General features: G+C 41.2%; 1 protein-coding gene and 1 long non-coding RNA gene across 17 annotated transcripts in view; one reads left to right on the forward strand and one right to left on the reverse strand.

Annotated features, from left to right (window-relative positions):
- Nucleotides 1–16,589, reverse strand: part of ZMIZ1 (zinc finger MIZ-type containing 1) — a 386,104-nt gene that overhangs the window by 124,251 nt on the left and 245,264 nt on the right. For all 16 annotated transcript variants that reach the window (XM_083614609.1, XM_083614604.1, XM_083614605.1 and 13 more), the window contains one exon: nucleotides 7,230–7,343. In XM_083614609.1, the coding sequence (XP_083470735.1) occupies nucleotides 7,230–7,343 (114 nt within the window). The remainder of the gene's footprint in view (nucleotides 1–7,229; nucleotides 7,344–16,589) is intronic.
- LOC310763062 lies at nucleotides 1,444–6,440 on the forward strand. Its single transcript, XR_014548443.1, has 2 exons — nucleotides 1,444–3,134; nucleotides 6,321–6,440. It is a non-coding gene; the product is annotated as an uncharacterized lncRNA (long non-coding RNA).

Consider the following 16,589-nt stretch of genomic DNA (forward strand, 5'->3'; position numbering starts at 1 on the left):
AATCAGCACTGCAAATTACTCAAAAAAAGTTACTAGCTCACAAGTCCTACTGTCCAGTCGGCTTATATATAATTCTTAGGTCACTTGGGGTCTAACAGAACCAACATTGCAAAGCTTGCTATTTTGCCTGGTTACCAGAAGTCAATTCTTAATTCTCAATAGCAAGTGGCTATAGCAGGCTATAGCCTGCTATAAATTCAGGTAACACAATGCAAAAGGTTTAACAACTTAATCTCTACTATTTAATCAACAGATTAAACTTTATTTATAACAAGGAAATCACTCTGGATAACATTTCTGTGGTGGTCTCTTTTGAGAAATCAGGACTAACGTATTTTCAGTTCTGTGCAGGGGTGCCAATTTGAATAAAATACTATTGGGGGGGGTAGGTAAGTCTGCCCAGCATAATCAATCACATGATATGGTGCATGCATGCCATCTGAATTGCAATGCCCATCAACTGGGGGGGGGGGGGTAGCCCTCTAAAATATTTTCTTGGGGAGGGGGTGAGACCCCCTTGGCCCCTGAGTGTTGGCTCCTATGGTTTTGTGTACTAGTCTTCAAATTACTCTCTCTTCTTCAGTGTTGAAGCAGTACAGTGGTACCTTGGTTTAAGAACAGCTTAGTTTATGAACAACTTGGATTAAGAACGCTGCAAACCCGGAAGTAGGTGTTTTGATTTGTGAACTTTGCCTTGGAATAAGAACATGTTTTGCTTCCTGCTGAGTGTGTTCCATTTGTAAATTGAGTTCCCTGCTGCTATGGAAAAGCACGTCTTGGTTTAAGAACGCTTTGGTTTAAGAACGGACTTCCAGAACGGATTAAGTTCGTGAACCAAGGTACCACTGTAATGCTGAATTCAGCCTTCCTAGTTACATCCACAGAAACGTTTCTAGGAAGATTTTTCAAAGACAAAGGGGGGAAAGGGGGAAGTTTAAGTCTCTCCACTCTTCCCCCAACTCCTTTTCGCAGCTCTGACATTATAGAGGAATTAGCAATTCCTCGGATGCTTCATTAAAAATAAAGCAGATTTGAACACCAGGAGGTGAGCAGAAAAACATTCATGCCTGAGTTTTCTAAATCAAGAGAATCCTTAAACATCCTCACTAAAGCACAAACAAGGGTCTTTCCCCTGCCCCTATTCTAGCTTGCTGTTTTACAAGCTTGGGCTTCTTCTAGGGATGCAGAAAACATTGTAGTATCACCACCAGTTTGCTTAAAAGATTTATATATCAATCTTTAGATGTGCTTCTGGGATATTTTACAAAAAAAGGATAAAATACAAAAATATAAATGAACTATGCTAAAACAACATTAAAAAGCCAGAGGAGGGGGTGCTTTGCCCAGCAACGAAAGGTAGAACAGGCAAACTTCTCTGGGCTGCTCTGGAGGCAGAGGTACATGGTGGAGAACCACCAAGGACAACTTCAATACGTAGGCAAGTTGATAGTGAAGCAAAGCTTCCTTCAGGCAAAAAGGTGGGGTATAAATATAATGATGATTATGATGATGCCAGATTATAAAAAGGCTTTAAAGGTGGACACTAGCGCTATAAATTGCACTCAGAAGCAGATTAGTAGCCAGTGAAGTTCTTTATGCAGTGGTGTAATAGGTTTAAAATTAACACTTGGAAGTGGAAAAATAGAAGCTGCTTTCTTAATCGAATGCAGCTTTCAAATAGTCTTCAAAGGCAGCCCCATGGGCAGCCCATTATAGTAGTCAATCTGAGATATTTCAAGGGCATGGATAACTGTGGTCAGGTTGTCATGACGATCAACCCAACTCCTCTCCACACAAAGCATTATGATGTCACAATGTACATAATACATCTTCTAGTGTATATGGGATTATATGGCGTATTTGGTTGGCAATGTAATATGCTTCTATGTTGGGGATTCCCCATCTTCCTTCTGAGGTGGGGAGGTGCAGGTATTTGGGGCTTATTCTTGGTTTTTTATGTGAGAAGATAAAAGAGTGTAGTTTTCTCTGCCAACTGTGGAGTTGGGTTGAGGGGATTCAGATTGGGAGGGTTTGGAATAGGTAGGTTATTTTGAACATTTTGATCATGGCTATTTTGTCTGAGAGAGTGAAATTCATGTTATTCCATCTCTTTTAGGTCTGTTAATTTGTCGCCACAGGGGCTTGTAGTTGTGGAGGTACAATTTATTGAGGTTTCTGGTTATTTGTACCCCTAGGTATCTGAACTTGGTGTGGCAAAGTTTTATTTTGGTGACCTTAGTGAGTTCTTTTTGGGTGTGAGGAGGGGTGTTGAAGCACATAGCTTCTGACTTTGTAAAATTTACCTGTAGGCCCAACACCATTGCAAATGTGTTGAGTTCTCTGATTAGGGAGGTTGCTGTGCTTATGGGGTCTGGTGTTGTGACCATTAGGTCATCTACAAAGAGCCCTAATTTATAGGTTCTGCCTTTTATTTTCACTCCCTTGATGTCTGTGGCTGCTCGGATTCAGATTGCTAAGGGTTCCAGAGCCAGAATAAATAAGAAGGGAGACAGTGGGCACCCTTGTTTCGTGCCTCTTTCGATAGCTATAGTATTAGAATCCATATTGTTAGTTCTGCATTTTGCTGAGGCTTGGGAGTATATTTGTTTGAGGATTTGTAGGAAGTTGGGGCCAAATTTCATGTATGTTAGTACTGCTAATACGTATTTCCACTCTAAGCAATTGAAGATGTGCTGTTGAGTCATTCTGCTCAAAGGAAACCTGCAGCTACTGTCAACTGCCTTGTGGTCAAAAAATGAAATAAAAATGGCTCTCACACTCACAAACTTGCTGAGAAAAAAAACAACAACCAGGGCAAAAGGACATTTAAACACATGGGTTCCAGGTGATTGAATATTAGGGGGGCGGCACAGAAAATTAAATGGCAGCCCCCTGTAGCCTCCACCCGCCCAGGTTACAAGCCTGGCTGCATCATGGATTCTTCCCATGTGACCTAGAACCACTGATGTCACAAGACAAGTGCATGGAAGACAAGACATGGCAGAGCAGCAGCTGCCTCATTCCCTTGGTCCACCTTTCTAAGTGCTGTCTATGCTAACTGGCAGTGGCTCTCCAGGGTGACAGACAGGTGCCTTTCCAGCCTAACCTGGAAAGAGGTTTGAACTGCATGCAAGGTATGTACTCTGCCAGTGAGCTACAGCCCTTCTGTCTCCTAAAGTTAATTAAATGCACCAGCTTTGCAACCACGGCGCTGCATTCTAACTCAATTAAACTAGTGGGAAAGTTGGCAGCAGTTGCCGAACGAATGCTCCATTTGCTGCTTTATGAGATCAGAACCCTTAAAGTGCACTTATAAAATAGTCTGCTCTCATTATTCTACACTTAGAAGAGAGGCAGCCTTACAAATTAAGGCTGGGAGAGACAACTGGCAGCTCAGGAGCCAAGTCTGGCCCCGAGCTCGGTCCCTGAACCCCAAACCCTGTTCCTTATGCATCTTAGCCGCTTCCTTCCAAGCCAAGGTAAAGGCAAGGGGCTTTTTAATCTTCTCCACCAGTGTGGACAGCAACAGATGTTCTGGCAAAGTTGTCTCTTTATTATCCATCCCACCTGCTGGCTCCAGTGCTGGATGATCCAAGGCGTCAGGCAAATGAGAGCAGCTGCAGAGAGGGTTAATGGGCCCTTTGCCCTTAGCTTGGATGGGGGTGAGTCAGTGGCCAAAACCAATGCTGTTGGTCCTTGCTTGATCCAAATATGGAACCTGTTAAACATGAGTTGCCAACTAAGGCAGTGTTTCTCAGACTTGGATCTCTAGCTCGACTACAACTTCCATCATTCCTAGCTAGCACAACCAGTGGTCAGGGATGATGAGAGTTGTAGTCCAACAACAGCTGGAGACCCAAGTTTGAGAAACACAGAACTAAGATTAAAAACTCAACATATATATTTACTGTATTTTTTGCTCTATAAGGCTCACTTTTTCCCTCCTAAAAAGTAGGGGGAAATGTGTGTGTGTGTGTGTGTGTGTGTGTGTGTGCGTGTGTGTGTTATGGAGCGAATGCAGGCTGCACAGCTATCCCAGAAGCCAGAACAGCAAGGGGGATCGCTGCTTTTGCTGCGCAGTGATCCCTCTTGTTGTTCTGGCTTCTGAGATTCAGAATATTTTTTTCTTGTTTTCCTCCTCCAAAAACTAGGTGCGTCTTATGGTCTGGTGCGTCTTATAGAGCGGAAAATACGGTATTTTTCACAAGAGGGTGAAATGATTATAAGTTGAGAGATCCAAGTTGAGAATCTAGTATGGACAAGCAGAATGTGAAAAAGAAAAGGGCAATGGGAGTAGCATGATAAGGGAAGCTGAAGAGAGGTTTTCAGGGCTGAAAAAAGAAGGGAGAAGGATGAGCAGACTCTGCAAGCTGAAATTCCAACTCCATTCCCAGAAAGTTCAGAATTCAATTTTTCCCTAGTGCTGATACCATCATATTGAAAGAATAGCTTGCAAATGAAGATGGAAGAAGTGGGTCTGATGCAAGCTGACAACAGGAAACTACACAAAGCAAATCAGCCCACCATTTTTTCCTCATTTCTGCAGGGGGGAAAACTGCTTTTCCACACTGCAGCCTGCAAGGGTTCCCTTTATATTTTCAAATAGAAAACTGATCACTTGGCTGCAGCTTTCTCTGGTTCCCTCATCACATCACCATATTGCTAGGAAAATGTCTCTTAACCTAACTCTCCTGCTAATCAAGAGTTTAATAACCGCTAATTACAAAACTCTCAGTGAATCTCATAACTGGTAGAAAGAGACAAGTGCATACCCCCCCTGCTGGTGTCAGAACGAATTTTTCCTCATTTAATTTTGCAAGCTTTTCAGTTACCGAAAAAATGGCAACCAGCTGCTAACTCATATTGTTCTGTTTTAAGGCACTTGAGTGTGCTTGAAATTATCTGAATATTTATTGTCTTCTCAAGTTTCTACAATATCTCAAAGCAACATGCAATCAAATTGAACACATGTAAAAAGAACAAAAACACATGTAAAAAGAAAACTAAAAAAAAAAGCACTAAACCAGAATAAATGAAAGGTAGCAACAGAAATATTTGCAAATAAAGTTTGCAGGCTGGATGGTAATTTCAGTTTTCCTTTTGGCAACAAATAAAAAATTAAATGTTGAATAAGAAATAAATCAGAAACTTTTACCTAATAATAACTTGAGGTATAATCATTAAATAATCCAATGTAGAAAAAAACACTCTAGACTAGAGAATTAAACACATAACAAAGGTTTAAGGAGATAAGGGAATTATGTTACAAAAATTTCATTTTGAATAAGGTTTCTAAAGAGAAGTCCTAGATATGCTTCCTTAGAGTCAGAGTTTTCTAACATATCCTTGCCCCAATATTCAGAGGCAAATGTGGCCATTCATTAAAAAAACCAAAAAGAACTGGTAATGATGTGTCTTTAGCTATAAAGACACACATTGTTAAGTTTTTTTGTTTTGTTTTTTGTTTCCATATTTTGTTACAGAAAGAATGCGTTTCCAAAAAAACACTTTTATGCCTATAAATGGTATTAGTAACACTCAAGACGCAGGGACACTGTAAATGGAGGTGAGGCTTGAGAATCCAGATTGCTTCTACACTAAAACCTTTTTCTTTGCACATTAGGCCCTTTTTGTTTCTGCTTTGTTCTCAGAGCAGCTGGGGAATTAGTGATGAATTGTTCTTTAATTAGTCAGCTTTTGTTGGTGGGGAAGTGCCTTACTAGTTTGCATTTATATTTATTTTTCTTTGAAACCAAACTAGCATTAACAACAATAACACCAACAATATTATTTCATTTATGAATCACTTCTCACGAGGCATCCCAAAATGATTTACAATATAATTAAAACATGCATAAAACTGTGTAACACACACACATATAATAATGCAAGAATATCAGGAACTAAAGCCAACAGTCCATCCTATACCTCCTGCAAGGAACGGAAGTTGATGAATTAAGGGGCAATTACGGGGCAATCCCCAAGTTACAATGAACAGGAAGAAATAACAGAAGTGGAAGCTACAAGAAGAAAATGTTCAATTAAAGGCTCAGTAGGCCTTACTAGCACTCTGCCTCTTCCCACTAGGCAGGCTAGTGCTTAAATAGTGATTTGTATTGTATTATATTTAAGTGAGATGGGCGCACAACCCTAGAGTCGGACACGACTGGCCCGTACGGGCAGGGGTACCTTTACCTTTTATTGTATTGTATTGTATTGTATTGTATTGTATTGTATTGTATTGTATTATTATATTATATTATATTATATTATATTATATTATATTATATTATATTATATTATATTATTTTTTTAAACAGATCTGAAAAACCATGGATAAACAACACATCAGACACTGAACTACAGTGATTTGGCAACAGCAGCTTACAAGGCCAGAACAAATGTAGCTTCAGCAGTAAAGATGTGCACTGTACCCGCCATTTTTGTGTGACGATATTACAGTTGCGTGTGAGAGAATAGTGGCTTTCCCGTGGCCACTCAGTGAATCTGTGGCTACAGTAGCTTTCAACTAGAGACTTCCTGGTTCACACCACACATTCTCAGTCACCTTACCGCAGCAGCTCACTTGTTGAATATGTTTGTGTGTACACTACTATGCAGTATGTAGTATTTAATATAATGGCACCGTCCCAAACACAGGTGGATTGGTTAGGAAAGGGGAGAGGGGAGACATAGGTGGAAGGCAAAGCTAAGGCTAATGTATGCATGGTCTAAGACAGGATTGTAAATAGCCACTCAACAAGTCCTCTGAGCCAAGTCAGAAGCCCAAGCAATGAAGATCAGAAACTTCACAAAAGCGATTTCCTTTTATTTCGTTTAGGCCATATGAATAACACGGATATATATATAAGCAATGGGCTTGTAAACTTTTTCATGGACTGGTAGCTTTTCTTGACTGATTTGCAAAGCTAGTCAAAATCCCCGAGTTTAGTCCTAAAGCCCTGAGGAGGAACAAATCCACCTCTCAAATCCAACATCCTCTAACCTTTAATGATCTCTTACCCCACAACTTATAGGATGAGAAAACTCAGGTGCTCTGTTAGAAAAGGGATGGAGAGGTAAAGGAAGAGGAATAAAAGGGTAATGAATCAGTGTATTTAGCTGCACAGCCTCCACCTCCTCCTCCCCAAACCAGCCATCCTTAGGGATGCAGGCAGCAATTTAAAATGCCAGTGGAAAAATATTCTGCTGCACCAGAGTTGACATACCGTCAAACAGCCCATCAGACTCTGTTCAAAGGGCCTCTGGAATGCTCTCGGATCGCCACACCAATCCAGGAGTTCTGTAGCTGCATTGTGGAAGTTGGCAGGATTCTGTAAGTGCTGGGAGAGAAGGGAAATTAAATATAATTAGGTAAATAGATGCTCTCCAACTAAATGTGTTTTAGATTAGGTATTTTATAGGTACAGCTGGCACAGGTTATATACACAGTATCTAATTTTCTCTCTCACGGATATGTACCAAAATCCGTAACCAATCCTGGCACATAACGTCCAACTGTAGTTATTTGACCTGGCTGAATGCCACCATCTTTGCTTTGGCAACTGGACCCAACAGTGTTGCTAATAGACACATAGCCTCAAAGTTCTGAAATTCACAATATTTGTCTGCATATTCTCACTAGAATCCTGACAATCCTTTCACACTATGTCTAAAATCAGAGACATAGGCTATGCTTACCAATTACTCCTTTGTCTATATATAAAGTAATAGAATGAGTTCACGTCCATCTGCTCCCTTTCCTCTTCCTTCTTGGTTACAACATTGATATGCAAAATATGCTAACAGTACAAAGCTGTGGCATACAAATTGGACTCTCTCTCTCATATGCCATATATCCATTGTGGTCTTTCACAGTACTGAGCACTTTTTTTTTAACCAATAACACGGCAAAGTGCAAGTAGATAAATAGGTACCACTCCAGCGGGAAGGTAAACAGTGTTTCCGTGCGCTGCTCTGGTTCACCAGAAGTGGCTTAGTCATGCTGGCCACATGACCCGGAAGCTGTACGCCGGCTCCCTCGGCCAATAAAGTGAGATGAGCGCCGCAACCCCAGAGTCGGCCACGACTGGACCTAATGGTCAGGGGTCCCTTTACCTTTACTACACATTTCTTAGCCAGTGAGATCTGGCTTTACTGGGTCCGCCTCAGTCTCCCAGGCTAACTAACCTACCCATGCTAGATGATGAAAGGTGGTGCGAGCCCTCCTGAGCTACTCGAAGGAAGGGCGAGGTACAATAGTAATAAAGTGGAAAAAATAATAAATGGAGGAAAACTACTGCATCTAAGTATTTCAGTGACGATGACATAAGTGAACATATTGAAGATTACAGAAGAAAGATCACACCGCTTCTCCACTCCTAGCAGAAAAAAAGAATTTATCTCCTATTATGCCTAGGAGGAAGAAGTGAATTTGTGCCTGATGGACACCTGCTGAGTTAATGCATTCTTCACTATCTCATTCTCTGTGGGACTGACCAAATCACAGCCATGTTCTACGGAGTTCAGTTTCTGCCCTTTTACATCAAAGTACTCTAACCATGAAAATTATTAAGAAATTTAGAAGATGGAAAGGATTTTGCCCTTAAATCTCTACATAATTTGCTTTCAAGCCCCTTGAGAAGAGACCACTGTGATGGATGTTTATATATTCCATTCTTTCCCTAGCTTAAGTAATTTCTACAAGGACTTGGTATTCACTTCAGTAACTAAAGTTCTATATATTCCTTTGGTGCTTATACAGTAAATGCAAACATAATTTAATATATACCACAACAGAGGACTATATTGCATATATATCATACAATACATAAGGGCCTACCAACACAGAAACTTCAATTGGAAAGGTGAGAGCGGCAGTTCTGTGGGCTTCTTAACAGTCCGTTGTCAGTATGTCCACTTAACAATGATTCAGAACAATTTTGGGGAGTAAAGCCAATGCAGTTAAACTAGTGTAGCACTAAAATACATTTCTAGAATAGAAAAGCCGTAGACTAGCTATATAAAGGACACATTCTCACCCCTACCATCTACTGAGTTGTTCTCCTGAGAAAGGAAACACTGCTATAGTTAGTAGTAGGAGAAACATCCACCTCTCCTTTTTGTTCAAATTCTGCACCAGGAAAATTATTATTCAATAAAACTAAAATAAAGAACTATTCTTTTGCATGCTGTGGTGCAATTTGCATACTGTATCCTTACTCTTCCCTCATCATTTTGACAGAACCTGACTTTTTAGAGGGAACAAAGAGTGTGGACAGTAGGCATATACAAGGAGATATAACTCAGCTAACTGGAGTGGCACAATTGTCAAATCTGAGCTGCGATCGGGAAGTCCCTTGGTTAAATTTCACTTCATGCCCTAAGTTACTGTTCCCTCAGCCCACCATCTAAATAAAACATAATACTGTTAACTGATACGTCATAATGATTACCAAGGTAATGTAAGTTAAATGCTTTGAACATCTGCAATGCCTTACATAAATACTATTACTACAGAGGTGGGTTTAGGGCAGCATGACTGGTTCTGCCGCACTGGATGCTGAGCATAGGGGGCGCGCAGGGCACCACAACTATGACATAGTGAAGGCAGGAGGCGGGCACTGAATGTTGGCCTCGCAGAGGGCATCGCTGAAATTTGAAAGACCCAAGTCTGCCCCGATTATTATGCTTATTGGCGTTATATTTTGGCAGGAGAATTTGCCTCTCTTCAAGGCAATGCAACTTGCCCCATGAATATAAACAGAGCCTGCAGGTGCCAGTACCCAAATATTTCAGTATAGATGTTGAAAAGGGATCTGTTGATTGAATCAGCTTAAACTCAGTGCTTTCCCACAGTAAATCCATAATGGAGACTCTCCTCAATTTCAACTTAGCTGCAATTTCTATGCTGAGCATGTGAAGCCTATTCGGTATTAAGGCTTGTCTGAACTATGTGGGGTTCTGTGTGTACAGAATACCTGGTGCTTGGTAGTCTGCAAAGCATTTTCCAGACAACATTACCCTAGCAAGAGCTTCTACTGTTTAGGAGTTTTGTGTTAAGAGTGAGTATTATGGTTCTGGGCATTCAAACCCCTATACTGAATTGCTGAAATTGCACTTTGCATTTCTATGTGCACTGTTCAATATATGTGAAAGTGCTAGATTGGATAGGAGTAATTCTATTAAAATCCTGGAGGAAGCTGGGAAATTGTCCATGGAATTCACCCCCCCCCCATATTTTTCCATGTGAATTGTGAATGAACGCAATAGAGGTCAAATTGGACAAGTGGAATGACTACAATGGGCCTGTTCATATTTAACAAGCCATGGCTAAATGATTTACTGGGATTATGCCCGATTACTCTTACTTTGCTCCTTCCCAGGTGCAACTGGGAGCAGCCATAAGCCATGTTTTGTTGTTATATCTGAACTGTGATCATAGTTTCTCCCTAACAAATCATTATCATTATAAAGTCAACAACAAATCATGGCTTCATGTTGAGTAGTGAGCATAGTTTGTTCAGGAGACATAAACCATGATCCTGGGTCTGAACATAACAACAAGCCAAGGCTTAATGGCTTGGTCTCCTGTTTACAGCAGCATAGGAACAAAGCACTAGTGATCCTGACAAGCCATTAACTGTGGTTTATCATTATGTGCAAACAAGGTCAATGTTAGCCAAAGTTCTAATTAACTTTTTTTCAGGTGACTACCCCAAGGAAGCACACAAATTTATGTTCACAGCTCTTGAGGCTTGCTAAAATAGTATGTTAACAATTCTCAGTTTCTTAATGTCTTTTTTTTTCATAATTCTAAATGGAACAGTTGTCATACCTTAAAACGCTTAACACGATTTTCCAAGTGGAAAACTGAACATTTAAACCACACTAACTACACTTTATTGATTCTTTTTTTCCTAATCAAGTATTTCTGTTCAAATACTTCTGGGAAATCCTTTCAGGTGTTTTTAGTTGCGCTTACTAAATGTAAATCGAATAAACATGCTAAATCAAATCTCCATCAATTTAGGGTAGCAGAATACTTTCTGGAAAACTTTCTGATTCATTTTTTTCTGCAAACTGTACTTCGCTGAAAGTGAGGCTATTGCCTGCGAAACCCCACAACACTAGCAGCACAGCTCCTCTAACCACCCCAATGCCATTTATTTGTACTTAAAAAAAATCAGTCAAGGGGGTGACTTCTCTCTCACTGCACTGTAGTTGGAAAACCTTCATGAATATCCCTACCCCAAGGTGGACTCCTTGGCAGCGCAAGCTTCAACACGCAGCGTCTTTAGCTGTTGTGCATAGTTGGAGCTGGGGGTAGGAAGGCAGGATGTAGATGACTTGGCTGGATCAGGAGAAAGGCAAAGGCAGAGAGCCAGGGAGCAGGCAGACAGACCAGACAGTATTCAGGGAGACATGGGGCCGAGCAACAAGACAAAGGAAAATAAATGACTCAGCAAGGCACAGACACGAAGCATGAAGCAGGAGCCCAACAGGAGCTGCTGAGAGACTAGAGCCAAAGAAAGCAAAGAAATTACAGTGGCCTCATATGAGCTTACATTCCAAGGCAGAGCAGATCTGATGGCAGACGGGGCACAGAGAGTGGGGGCACGCTGCAGGAGTGTGTTGAAATGTCTTGGAATCATAGAATTGTAGAGTTGGAAGGGACCCGGAGGATCATCTAGTCCAACCCCAGGAAAATGTAGCTGCCCAACGTGGGAACTGAACCTGCAACCTTGGTGCTATCAGCACCACGCTGTAACCAACCAGGCTAACATCCAGACTGGAAAGGGCAGGGGAAGAGAAGAATGAGCACAATGGCACAACACTTTCAACAGACCAAGGCCCTAAAACACTGAATTCAAATGTATGTATGCACTGAGTTTTAAGAAGCCAATAAAAATAGAACTTTTGCAGATTGAAATCTGAAGGGCGTCACAGAGGTAGGTAGAGAACCTACCTACAGTGCAGAATGAAGTTTGAGATGTGTGACAAGAGACACTTCTTTAAGCAGAGAAGACAAAACAGATGGTATCACATGCCAATATGTTTTAGATTCTGCACAAGAGCAGTAATAGTTCAAATGAAGAGCACTCAGGGCTCAAGTTATCTTATCAAGGCACAAAAGAATGACAGCAACAATATGGAACAAAATAATCACACTGCAAGCTCTCTGCTTAGCTTGATTTGCTGCTGAAGGAAATAAGTGCAGAATCTTAATATAGGATAATGCATATTTGGGGGCAGGGTATTTTTCTTTTCTTTGAAACATGTCAGACTCTGAAGACATGGAGCTAATTTGCCACATCTTAACTGCTCCTCAAAAGGAATGCCATGCAAATATGGCCTGTTTGAGTAGCAAACTACTTAACTATGCTAAACAAGTTACTGCATTTATTTATGGGATGCCGTGCCAAATTATGAAGGCTGACTCAAGCTGCCTGTTTGTTTTGCCCAGTTACATCTGCTCTGCTTCTTGCTTTAATTGAACTGCTAAACAGCAACACAACTAATGATGTGGGTGCTGAATGAGTGCGTTTGCATTTACGTCAATCACGGGTCGCCTAGGGCCCCTTCATACATTGCTGCAGTGGCATGGAAGCTGCTTTCTGCGGGGTTTTTTTCCTCTGCTGCCACAGTACTACTTAGGAATCCCAAAACACATGGGTGGGGCCAATCATGTGGGCTGATGATCTGGTAGAAAGGACCTGTGAGGCTGGAGCCACACACATGCTTGCAATATTACTGGGGTGTTCATAAGAAGATGCCACAGGGAAGCAGCCCCAACATTGCCATGGAATGCCCTCCCATCAGATGTCAAGGAGATAAAGAACTACACAATTTTTAGAAGACATCTGAAGGAAGCCTTCTACCGGGAAATTTTTAATGTTTGATGTTTTGTTACGTTTTACATGTGTTGGAAGCTGCCCCCAGTGGTTGGGGCAACCCAGCCAAATGGGTGGGGTATAAATAAAATAAAATAAAATGAATAATAATTGTAATGTATGAAGGAACCAATCGAGTAATAAAATTACATACACAGTCAACCATTAGGAAAGTAGTGGGTGCCAGGCTCTCCCCAAAACTACTTGAATAACACCTCAAATTCACCCATACAAACCACTCAGATAGAAAAAAGCAATTGCTACCAATCAGCGCCAACCTTTCAAAAAATCCTGACATTGAGTCTCGGTGTCTAAAAGTCACCCCCCCCCCCCCAAATGGAGGGGTTTCTTTCTTTTAAACTGTATTTTTGCCACTGTCTGGCAGCAACACTAACAAAACTCTTCTGAGTGTCTGATGATTCCCATTCTCTATTACTTTACATCACAACGTAGCATCTTTCCAAAGGATTTTCTTAGGTGTGGGGATTGATAAAAGTGTAACCGTGATATGGATATGAATTGTCCCTCTGAGCTGCAATCCTATGCAAACTTCCTAGAGAGTAAGCAATGGAGCTTACTTCCAAATAATGCGCATCTAGGATTTGGCTGAAAATAATGTCAAAGCAGCTGCCATTCAAGCCACCATTGATAGTGAGCATCTGATCATGAATTTGGTGTGTGTGTGAGAGAGAGACAAAGTGTGGGTCTGAGAGAGAGTCAAATAAAATGTTAGATATGAATATAATGGTTTTCTCTGGACTAAAAGAAATCCATAAAGGGCTTGCAAATCACTCACTGTAATTCTTAATGTAGCTTTTTATTAGTCCAAAGCCCCAGACATTAAGAAGCTGCGTTAGCAATCAGAGTACTGTGATCTCAACCCCCTTCCATTGTATGCACAGGAAATAGTTCATTCACAAAGTCTTTCCCTTCCTCACTCCCTGACATTAATTTCCCTGGCTACTACGGAACTAAAATGGGACAGCAGGCTGAGATACTGGAAAGCATTTTTGATATGGATGTTCAGGACACAATTCTTTGTATTATGTTTGAACAACAGTTTGACCCTTAGATTCCTTTAAAAGGAAGGTAGGAAAGATTTAAGACACCCTGTAATGCAATCTATCTGCCTTAACTATTGAGATACCACCACAAAACATATTACACACATTAATGACACAATCCTCTATGAAGCTTGTTGCAAGCAAAAGATCAAGCATGGCCTACAATGCAATATCTGAAGCAAGCCTTCTCAAAACATTGTATCTTGCTAGTTTATTTCAAGTTAAACCCATGCAGACCCTGAATATTTCCTCTATAAGTGTGAGAGTGTGCGTGATCAAATAGAAGTTTATCTGTGATCAAATGGAGGTTGGCAGAAGAATGGGTATGGGTTTTGAAAGGGGCATGATGCCCAGTATTTGATACATTTAGTTCAATCCTATAAAAGGGAAACACACTCAATTTAATGGGGCTTATGCCTAAGAAAAATAGTCCATAAGGGCTGTAGCCTATATACTCAAATCAGGCTGCCCAGGCATTGAATAAATGGATACCTTGGGCTCAGTCTTTCTGCTTTTGCTCAGGAGATGGTAGAAGCTCTGCATGACTAGAGCCTTCCATTAAACATGGAAATGACAACACTATCCTGGGATGTGCAGTCGTAGAGAAATGTTGGATTTGTTCTAGGCTGCACTCTCAGTTTATGCAGTGCAAATGTGAAGCCCAGCAGAAACCATAATGAACAGTGCACCTAGAAGTTGGCTCTACACAGGAGCATCTGCAATGTGTGAGGTCAGGGTTGGCAGAGAAGACTGCTGGCCAGGTTCACACATCACTGGTAAGCCAAGGTATGGCACAGTGTAAATGTGCAGTGACCCAGTGAGATGCTCACACTCACTTTGCTCCTTTGCAGGCTTTTTATCTCACTGTGGGACAGCAGCTAAGCCAAGATGTTTTGGCTTAGCATGCCATCTGAACCCAGAACATGTGGTTAAAGTTTCTCCTCCTTAACCTCAATCTGTAGCACAAACCTTGGATACAGATCATGGTTAAAGAGGAGAGACAACATGCTAGGCCAAACCTTATGCTGGATGCAGTGCTATGCTAAAAAGTCCTGGGAGGAGCAAAGTGGATGCAATTTCCTTCTCAGGAGCCAGCACATTTGTGCCAAGTCCGTTTGGCTTACCACGATGTGCAAATGCAACCAAAGAGGGGGATATTCAGTGAAGTTAAAAGTCTGAAAGCCTCTCCCACAGATGATACTGAGCTGAGCAAAAGCAAATTAATTAGGTACTATGTGAGATCCCAAAAGTGTTGAAGAAGTCAAGCAGCTCCGCTGCAATAGTCTAGTTATGAAGTTGAAGCAAATATAGATTCTGGAGACCTGTGACAGTTCCTCTTCAGCAGCAGAATGCACAGCTCCTTACAGAAAAAAGATGCATTGCAAGAAGGTTTGATCAGTCACAGAATAGGTACAAGTCTGAGGACACAGTAAGAATAGCAAAAATTAGAGAGTGATTACAATTCAATTCAATTCAATTACAGGAGGAGGGGAAACCAATCCTGAGCAGACAGACTGGTCACTACCGCATTACGACATTATTACAGTGAAGCAAGGAAGGAATTATACGACAAACTGCCACCATGATTCTAACAACAGATATTTGGAAATATATGAATGAGGCTGAGAGTCACTTGTCACTACTCATCAACATTTTTCTTCAGTACCACATACCAACCTGAACTGCCCAAGGTTGACAAATATCTTCTTTAGGCAAGTGGATTCTTTATGGTTCAAAAAAGAAGCTGATAGTAGAACTCCCCCCTTTCCCAACTCCACATGTTAAAAAAGACAATGCTGCATCATGGCTAAGAACAGCAGCTGTGGCTCACATAATCCTTGGTTCAAATCCCACTTCTCTCTCATTTCCCCCTCCCCAGCAATTTGAGAACAATACTTACAGACCACTGGTCTAGATTTGTGTGTCCTTCTACACTGGACTACAGTTTTAGCAGAGCTAGGTCCCTGGGATAGGGTATGATATAATCTGAACAAAGACACAACTAAATAAGGTCCCTACCACACAAATAGATTGTTAACATGTTACACTCCTTTCTGGTTTCAATATGATTCAACCTAAGCACACACAAAGCTGAGAAAAATTGGTCTGAATAGTCCAGTCCTTCTTTGGGGCAGTGGAAAAATGGGCTCATTTACGGTCACTTTGGCTTGAACCATGAACTCTCTTTTGAGGGGAACCAGTGGAGTTATCAAACCAGGGCATCATGCTAGCTGTCAATGTGACCACCCTACACGTTAGTGTGTACACAGCCCCCTCCTCAGTTGATCTACACAGAGTCATTGAGGAGGGGGGATTATTACCCCTCTGAGTTCATCAAATGATCAATCGGAGGACTAGGGAGGGATGGTTTGCATTGCATCAGGGCTACCCCAGCACTACGGCTACTTTATATTTCTTTTTGCCACCACTGTCAAAATTTGGTGGGTTCTTGATGGTTCACATAAAAAATCCTTGGTGGGCTGGATAAAGGCTATCTGCTCCTGTTCTGTGTGCAGCTACTTCAAGATAATTTATTTGCATTTAAAAAAGAAAAAGAAAAAAAAACCTAGAGAATTCAACAAGTGCAGAAATTGAAAGGAAGATCTAGAATGTAATGAAATAAGAATTCAAT

Source organism: Podarcis filfolensis, assembly GCF_964270895.1.
Source record: "Podarcis filfolensis genome assembly, chromosome: 5".
Taxonomy (NCBI): Eukaryota; Metazoa; Chordata; class Lepidosauria; order Squamata; family Lacertidae; genus Podarcis; species Podarcis filfolensis.